Genomic DNA, 9,801 nt, shown 5'->3' with positions numbered 1-9,801 from the left:
TGAAATGACAATAGCAGGGCAGGAAGTCAGCATGAGGTACTGAGCTGTACATCAGCACGTGATCAAAGAGAAAGAACTGCTTTCCAGCCCAAGATTAAAGCTTCAATCTTAGGGTCACATGCTACTAAATCCCTAATTTTCAAACATGAAATTACAGAGTCATGTGTCACCACTGCCACTCTTCACACTACCTCAAGCTATCTGCCTCACTCAGCTCTGAAAGCAGAAAGCTTCAGTTACCATTATCCACAATTTTAAAAAAAGATCTTGTGTATCTCTTTACTTGCTAATTTGAATTTCTTTAAAGTGAACAAATTAAAACTTTTTTGGTGTTTCTTCCATAGAACTTAAAGATTTATTCTCCCCCATCTCCCTATAAGTATTATTTATAAAAGCCAGCTCTAGTGGCAAAGTCTACCTGATCTGCCTTCTTCAAATTAAATAAAACCCTATGACATGAGGTTATCCAGATTCCCTGACAGAGGTGCACAGTTTTGGTTTTGTCAGAACTGAAGTACAGATTTACCTTTGAAAGATTTCCCTGTCATGATTCCCCAGCTGTAAGCTGAAAGTTTTTTAACTGTTTCACCTTTATCATGCAAAGGCAAAAGTAGTGGAAAAAGGGAAACCAACTGAAGGCTCACTGCACAACTTTCTCATGTGCAGCACATGCATAATGGACATGAACTGTTTCCATGGAGACAGAGTAATAAACTGTATTAAATGCCACATTTTACAGCACATCTTCAAACTAGAAAAGATTTAGCACCCCGATTTACTAGTCTAAAACACCAGCTTTGAAACATTTTTTAGATTTAGCGTTCAAATCCTCTATTCAACACAGGAGCACCAGATGGGATCCAAAGAACATTCTAGAACAAGACACTGCTGTAAAAGCACCCAAAGGTGAATGCTGACTGCTACACTGTGCTTTTGTCATTCTCACTGTGTATGGCATTGATCAAAAATACATTAATACCTCTGTAATTCAATGTATGTTGTTAACTACAGAACACACAAAGAAACAATTTCTCTGCCCTGTTCTTTCTGTTTCCATCCTGCTATTTCAAAAACCCATTTAAAACATAAACAGTTCATGTATAAATTACATGAAACTGGCCTTTGAAATTTAACCATAAACAAACAGCAGAAGCTACTAGCTTTAAAGTGCAAGTTAGTCATCAATTATTTAATATAGCCTGCTTAAATAATGACACTGACACAATATGGAGACATGCAGAATTGTTTTATACAACTGTACAAAGGAACATGGGAGGGAAGAAGAAAGAAGAAAACCCCAAGAAATTAATTCCATTTTGGAAAGAAATATTTATTAAGTGTAAAAAAAGGCACACCCAAGCCAATGCTTTAGACAGAAGTACTTAAATATCCCCATGGGCGAATGTTTTACTGCAGAACTCAGTACTTCAGTCATCATCCAGCACACACACATCAGCAAATCCCAGTCTATTGCCACACATTTGGTGCCTAATAATATAAATTGTTATTTCATGAACTTATATTCAGCAAATACAACTCACCATCTGAAATTCGGGAAGGGAGCAGCAATCCTCTCCTGCCCAGCTCAGCCAGGGCCAGGCACCCACCGTGCCACGCGTTGTCTGTTTCCTGGAAACTAATATCAGAACAAAAAGTTTTGTTAAAACTGGCCTTCCCTCTCAATATTTCATTTCTTATGGTGAATTCCTAACATTTTAAACGACCCCTAACCCAAACCAGCGTGTTCTAACTGTGTTATTGATGCCACTAGACTTGTAAAATAGAAGAATGACAGGTTGAACATGTTTTCCTTCCCATTTATGCAACATAAATACTGCTATAAATACGGTTAAATAAGCAAAATCCTCATTTATGACTATAAATGTAATTCAATACAGAAGATTCAATACCTGAAACTCATACAGAAAAGGAAAACAACTTTCATGGGTACATGGGCAAAAGATCCAGATTTACAGAACCTACCCAAAATAACTAATGAGTTTAGTGCCAAATGCAGCCCTTAACTTGCAAAAGAGGCTCAAGTGGCAATTCCTGGCAAACCCATTACAAGATTTTATGAAGTAAGCAAACAGTGGTTTTTATCCACCTTTAGAAAAGATAAACCAGAGAAACTTGCAGTGAACACAGCAAAAAACCCCAAATGGTAAATAATTTTTAGTGGGCTGGCAGATAATGGAGTGAAAAGAGGAAAGGTGGCATGCTGCAGGATTAAATCTGAACAGAGTTCATCTTGTATTACATTGGAAGTAGGGAATAAAAAGCTGGACAGCCAGGCTAGGTTGTATCAAAGCTTCATCTCCCCCACCACCATCTCTGACATGGCCTGAGAGCAGGTGCTCAGCCCAAGAAAAGCAGGAAGGACCATCCCCTTCTTGCCCTCCTGGCCTTGGCAATCACAGAGACAGCTCAAGCTGAGGCTGGACCTGGATTCATTATTTAATAACCTCTGAAGGGACTCTCTTCCATTAATTTGTCTAATCCCTTTTTGAACTCCCTTTACACTTTTGGCTCCCATAACATCCCGTGGCAATGACTTCCACTGGTTAATTATAATTGTGTGGAAATGCACTTCCTGCTGCTTCCCTGCTCTGGCACCAGGGAGAGAGTGAATCGTAAACAGCGCTCGCTCTCCCTCCTTCTGGCCTGTTTACAATGGAGATACAGCAAATCACATCCCTCCCCTTTTCCTTCCCACTTGTAAAAAGCCCCATCAGTTAAACCACTTTTCAGTGATTTAGTTTTATCTCTTCCTTTCCTAATAATTTCCAACATCACGTTTGTCTTGTTTTCCCTGCCAGCTGCTGAGCACTCCCCTGCCACACTCTGACAGATCAGTGGCTTCATGGGTTTGACAGTGAGCAGCATTTTGCCCCAAGTACATCAGTTTACATGCATTAGACATTATATTTTATATGACATTTACTGTCTTATTACTTCACTTGGGCTCCTGTAACACTTTTCTTTCTGTCACTTTTAGCTCTCACTACATTAAATCAACTTTAAACATCAGCTGGTTTCCTCAGCCCCTCATTCCCCTTTTTTCCAGGATTCTTTATGTGTATGTTGAACAACACAAGGCTCATACCCCAGTGGAACTGTGCTGACAATCTCAGTACACTGTGACAAATCATCACTTATTTCTTCCCTGACTCTTGTCTTTTGGTATGTCTACATATAACAAATCCTTTCTTTTTATTCCCAGAGGTGTAACAGAGTGCCTGTGATGAGCAACTGATTTATTCCTATTTTGGTCACTAGATATTTAGTGCACAGAATCCAACAGAGGTTCTCTCTGTCCTTGCCTACATTTGTTCCCAGGTGTTTCTGAAGAAAGCAGGTCACTCAATTACTAGCTGAATTACTCATCCCTGTGACTTGAAAAACAAGGAAAGAAAACACAGTGAGTATAGGTCTTTGAAGCTCCAGGGATAATTGAGATCAGCAGCACCTCTTAAATTAATCACAGTAACACAGTGAAGGGATCATCTAAGTGGATACTTTCCTTGCAAGTCTTTCAGACTTCATACTATTCTTTTTTTCTAATGTGTTATCCTTTGAGCTGGCATCCTTAATTTGTACTCACAATCAATGTGCAAATATTTTTTAAAACTAGGGACATCTGAGAGACAAACTGCACAATGACCAGCATTTCTTGCCAATAAAGAAACTCCTCTTGTTATTGGCTTGCTCTAAACCACTCGTTTAGATTTCAGGTACTCAATGCAGGCGTGATGAGCAATTTGGTATTAAACAAAAGCACGTGATACTTGTTTAATGGTTTTGTCCTTAACATGCTCTACATGAATGCAAAGCCATGACATCCAAAGTTAAAGTGCACCAAAAGAACATCCCACAGCTCTGTGTGCCCCAACTGGAGTTTCCAGCAGCCCCAAATCCTGTCTGACACAGCCAACAGCAGAACCCTTAGCCAGAGTTAAAGAACCAGCACACTGCAACACTCTACAAAATCCTTCCAAACTCTGGCAGATCATGGAGAAGTTTGCAGACAAGCAGCACACTTTTTGTTCAGATAAATATTCTCAGCATCCACCAGGTGCTATGGTAAAGAAGTTCTTACAGTTTAACTGTGTGAATAATATCACTCTATCTCTATTCTAAACCTGCCACCTGAGGTTTGAGTTTGCTTCTAGTACAAAAAAACTAGAGGGCAATCACATCCACACCATTCCCAAGTGCATAAATCTCTATTATATCCTATTTATTCCTCACTCTCCCTACATGTTTCAGCCTCCCCTCACACAGAGATTGAGTCTCACCTCTGGTGAACCTCAGAACATAATCTCCAGTTCTATTGGGTTTCTAAGGATGGACACTACACTCAAGACATGAGTCTTGAGCACACCAGGAATCTCTAAAGTAGCAAGTTACTGAGCATTTTTTTATCTTTCTTAAGTTCAGCTTCAGTCCTTGCACATTATCTTAGTATGGGGTCAAGAGGATGGATCAGAAATAATTTACTTATTGAATACCTTTAACCCATCTGTGTCTTCAAAGATTTTGAAGTCTGGGAGAAGAACAGCAAGAAAATTTATAGATTTTTAGATTCAGATTTTTTTTCTTCCTAACTGTTGTCCCCCCATTCCACAAGCAGACATTTTAGACGTGTGTAATGTGTGAAATAAGATTTTTACCTAAAACAGTCCAACAGAGACCCAATCACATCATCTGCTAATTCTTTTGGAAGTCTTCCAGTTATTCTCCCAATTCTACAGAAGAAGAAGAAAAAAAAGGCATACAATGGATCACTAGTACTATTTATTATTGATTTAGATTATAGAAAAAAAAATTAGTTACTGGAATCTTCCTGACTTCAAGGTGCCACCCCACTGCCCTAAGACTGGTACCCTTAAACAACATTCTCAAACTTTAAAAAAAACTACAAAGCAGTGAACCTTCCACAGAAATGCATTTTAAAAAAGAAAGAGGAAAAAAAGCATTTTGAAGCAACGTTTCTTTGCACCCTTCAAATCTTGTCCCACCCAGAATGACTATTTCCAAATCCACCTGAAATTACCTGAAAACTGACCTGAGTTTTCACCAGCTAAAGAGAGAAATGTGTCTGGGGACCCACCCACCACAGGCTGTGCTAAAGCCATTTGCAGTAACAGCAAATATTGGCAATACACCCAAATTATCAATCATGGATTACACTGTATTTCTGTACTGTTTACAGCTTACCAGAGCCACCACACCAGACTCACCCTTTGGCTGCAGACCACCTGACGATGGTGTCTTTGTCTTTCAGGCCAACCAACAATTGTTCTGCAAATAATATTATTTTTTAAAAAAGAGATTATTTTTATTTAACAAGAGAAAAATTTCTTAAGATGTTCAAAATTCATTTGCCTCTTTGTATAAAAATCCTTGCATCTACATTTATTCTATTTATCATACAAGTATGACTTGAAATTAAAAAAGAAGAAATATGTCAGAATTGTTTATGAAAAAAGAGATTGAAATTTTAAGTGCTGTAAAAGATTCAAAATGGAGGTCATAGTGCTTTTTGTAGAGGTTCATTAGATTATTCAGTTATAAAAGTCTTCTGATGCAATTTTTGCCTATTTATTTACAGAATATCCATTAGTCAGCTAGCAGAGGACATGCTGTACAACTGCATATTAAGAAACAAATGCTGTTCCTTTGATACTAGCACAGTCTAAATATTAAACCATAATTCTTTAGCTTTCATGTGACTTATTTTTTTGTTGTGTATTTCATTATAAATTTGAATTCACCCTTCCATCAGGGCATCTCTTTTATATAACTGGATAAAACTGGTAGAATATATTTCAGTATGTTTATACCGCCATGGCCATCTCCACAACAAATGTTCCAGTATTGAGTTTCTGATGGAGATGCTGAAATCCAAACCATTTGACAAAACACCATCTATTTTAATCAGCTGCACAGATTGAAGTTTTAGAGTCTCTCCAGCTGCTCACACTAGCAGAGATACCCACATGACTTTTTTAGCCCCAAGCAGATTGTTTTCCAACATATGTTTAATTTGCAACGTTGCAACAACTTCTCTCCAGCTTTAACACACCTACAACGTTTTCAATCTCTCCTGGAATGTCATATTCCTCATCATCATCATCATCAGCTTCAGCAGCAGCAACTTCTCTCTTTTGGTTCTGCACAGCTGCCCCTTGAGCCTGCAGGTTGGCAGCCAGAGAGCGACGGCCACGCTGGTACCTGCACAGCAAACACACACTTCAGTGATTTCTGTGATTGAACTTCCAGCTGCCACAAAGTCTGTCTGCCACCTTCCTGCCCCTCCCAGGGCACAACTCTCCAGTTATTTAGTGGCTGCTTTAAGGAAAGGGAGAAATATCCCATTCTCCCTGCTCCTGACCCAGTTGTCTATTTTCCAAAGTGAGAAGAGCCAGACTATTCAAATAGTTCCTTTTCATTATCCCTCCCTTTCCTGTTTCACTATAACCTATTTTCCACTGCTAACAACAAAGAGAGACAAAATTCCCATGCCCCAAAAGTCTCTCCAGAAACTAAAAAAAATAAATAATAAAAAAAAAAAATAATAAAATCAGCTTATTAAAAATTGCTTTTTAAATCTCAAAGCCAGCTTAGTACTTTCTGACCGAGCTGTACTCGAATATTTAGCCCGTGGTGTAGATGCATTCTTACAAAAGATAGACTTTACATGCTAAACTGACTTTTGCCATCGGGCAAGGTACACTCTCCACCTAAAAAGAATTTTCTATGCCTAAGGATGTTCTCAAAAGCCGGTAAAATAAATACAATAAAAATAGTCACCAAGGGAGCCTGCAATTTTAAAATATCAGTGCGAGAAATCTAAAAAAGAGTTTGCCCTCTGGCAGTACGTAAAACCAGACACCAAAACCTGACTAATATGCAAAACCAGAGCGGGATTGCAAACCACTTTTCCCCTGTGAACTTTCTATCGAATCAGGGTAGGACCAGGTAATGGAAAAAGTTATGTTCACGCTTACAAAATTGTACTAAATCAGCTTCAGGAACAAAGGTCGCTGTCTTCCCATATTTAGTGAGTTATGCATTATATAGGAACAGGCTTCTGCTTGTGCAATGTGCAAAGTCAGATTTGGCTTCTCCCAGCACTCACTTATGTACCAAAATTGAAAAAAACCACAGGAAACTAAATGCAGTGGAAGAATCCTCCTTTTCCCAAATAATGCAAATGGAGAGTATGCTCATTCCCACAGGGATTTCTTTTTCTTTAAGGGAAGGTTAAGAGGGGCAGAAAGCAAATGTATGGATTTATATATTTGTAGTGAGTTTTGTGCTTTTGGATTTTCCTTTTTTAACTTTAAACTGACCTCCACTTTGCTACCTTTGGTTTCACAAAAGTCAGTCCAAGTCGCTGGACCAGTTTCATGCCCAGCTTACGCAGAACCATCTCACTGTTTTCTGACAGCTTGCAGTTATCAAGACACTCGAGAACAGTAGCAGCTGTAAAAGAAAACAAACACACCAGAAAAACTGCTTTTAAAAACACCTTGGTATGAACATTTTCAAGTTTAGAACATTTTTTAGGAGATTTATATTTTTAAAGGCATTACTGAAATACAAATGCCCAATTACCTACTTTGTAGTGGATGACACTGGTCAAATAATGGCAATATCCCTCCCTGCCCAAACAGGGCAGATGGATTTAAGATTACTTTTGATTATGAAAATTATAATTTACATTCTCAGAGGATTTATGCCTCTGATTCTCACTGGAAGCAACACATCCAAATGTTTTTCAGGGTCTGAGAATTTTTAGCAATCTAACAGAACCAGAAGCTAGAAAATGTAATTCATTTACTCAGAAGATTTCCTGCACACTGCAGAAGCTTTCCCTTTCTTCATTTAGGCAGCATCAAATCCTGACACCAAAATGTTAATGATGATGGATGTCCAGAAACATTTAGACATGAGAAATACTGTGGATGTGTAAACAATCAGCCACGAAACCTCTCATTTGGGAACATCAAAGGCAACAAAGTTATTTGTCCAGCAAGTTAAAAAAACACAGAGAAAGGAGAATCTTGGGTTAATGAGAATAAAGTTCCAGGATTCAAAATTTTCACAAGGAAGCCATGGCTGCTACAAATAAGAAAGCCCTTCTGCAGTCTCATTAGGGTGAAAATAATTCTTCAGAAGCTGACCATTAGCTAATGGAGACTAATGACTCAGGTTTTGAAAGAGCCACCGTGCTTCAGATGGAACCACAGCAACCAAATGCTCTGCAACCTCCTTCCCCAGTCTCATATCAGGGGGTTCAAAATACAGAGAGATCAAAGAAAACACAATTATTTCAAAGTCTGAGACTGTAAGACACAACTTACAAATCTCCTCAAGCCTTTAAAAGGGCTGGTGATGCATCTTGATGTACTCAAATACAAATGAAACAATCCATGCAGACAACAAGCCAGCGATGATTATTATTACTTCAATACCTTCCAGCAACCTGGATTTTTTGCAGTTAGAAAAGCCCAAGAGACTGATAGTTTATGAGGAAGAGGCTGCAGAAACATCATCCTTCTCAGACAGAAAATAAATTAAGAATATATAAATAAAGGCCTCTTCCAAGTTCTGCCAGCTCTTGAATCACAAAAATATCTACAGACCCATGTAAATTACTCCAGGGCTAGTGTTTGTTTTTAATTCAACTTCTATGTCACAAGTGACTTCAAACAGGATCTTGCTTTGACATTTGCCTATTTTTTTTTTCCTATTTCATCCTCAGATCTGTTATAATTAAAAATCTTAGATACTTTCTGTCTCTCACATTTTCTTTCCTGAACAGTTCCCATCTAAATATCTGCTTCTCAGCTGTCAGCATTCTAGATTTTCTAGGGCAAATTCACTCGTTCATATGCCCCTGATTTTTCTCTTATTACCAGACTCATAACTATTTACTATTCTTTCTATGCCATGAGCCAAAGCTTCTGATTTTACCAGCAGGGTTAATGCTGTGAGCTCAATATGCTCCTTCCACAGATTATTCTGCTATACAGTGGTAGTTTCTAAATTCTGTCATTTTCTATTACACTGTCATTTTCCCAGCCTGTTTATTTTTCTGCTTCTCTGGCACCTTCCCCAGTGGATTCTGTTATTCCTGTGCAATGGCATTCCCAGTATTTGCACCTGTGTCATTCCATGCTGTTTGTCTTCACTATCTTATCTCCATCATTACCCATCTCTCAGGCATTTTCTAAGGAAGTGTCTGCATCTCAGCCTTAGGAACTGGGAGAATGAGACTCCAGCACCAGAAAAATAAAAATCTTTTTCTAAGGGCCAAAATAATTCCATAAGTGAAATCACAAACAATCTGAAGTGAGTATATATCCCTGCTTGGTTCCTGTGAACAGTACAAACCCCATTTCTGGTACTTGGATAAGCTCCACAAAACTGAGAGGTCTCCTGTAGTGCTTTGGGATTAGCCATCATCTTTCCCTGCCTCCCTTTATTGCTATCAATAAGGCCCAAGATCACACTGCAGACTGATCATATTTCAAGATTCACCCCAAGACAAACATAATTCCAAAATGAAGCTACACTATTCAGAAATCTCCATACTCTCTTTTTGGCTTCCTGTCTATCCCATAGTGCACCCAGTATAATCTCTTTTCACTAAAAAACTTCTCTTATTCCAACATTATCCCAACATGAGTCCAGCTGTGTCCTGTACACAGTTGGTTCTTAAAACTTGGGTTTTCTTAAATCCTGTACTTGAAGTGTCTCTGCAAAACTTCCACTATTAATATGTACAAA

General features: G+C 38.5%; 1 protein-coding gene across 1 annotated transcript in view; it reads right to left on the bottom strand.

The window, feature by feature from the left end:
* The window catches only part of TBCD (tubulin folding cofactor D), a 117,018-nt gene that overhangs the window by 89,434 nt on the left and 17,783 nt on the right, over positions 1-9,801 (bottom strand). The window contains exons 10-14 of the mRNA XM_058852154.1: positions 7,359-7,491; positions 6,089-6,237; positions 5,244-5,304; positions 4,674-4,748; positions 1,542-1,636 (exon numbers count right to left, since the gene is read on the bottom strand). Coding sequence (XP_058708137.1) covers positions 1,542-1,636; positions 4,674-4,748; positions 5,244-5,304; positions 6,089-6,237; positions 7,359-7,491 — 513 coding nt within the window. The remainder of the gene's footprint in view (positions 1-1,541; positions 1,637-4,673; positions 4,749-5,243; positions 5,305-6,088; positions 6,238-7,358; positions 7,492-9,801) is intronic.

Source organism: Poecile atricapillus, chromosome 17 (assembly GCF_030490865.1).
Source record: "Poecile atricapillus isolate bPoeAtr1 chromosome 17, bPoeAtr1.hap1, whole genome shotgun sequence".
Classification (NCBI taxonomy): domain Eukaryota; kingdom Metazoa; phylum Chordata; class Aves; order Passeriformes; family Paridae; genus Poecile; species Poecile atricapillus.
Note: the sequence above shows the minus strand (reverse complement) of the source record. Positions and strands in the feature narration are given on the sequence as shown.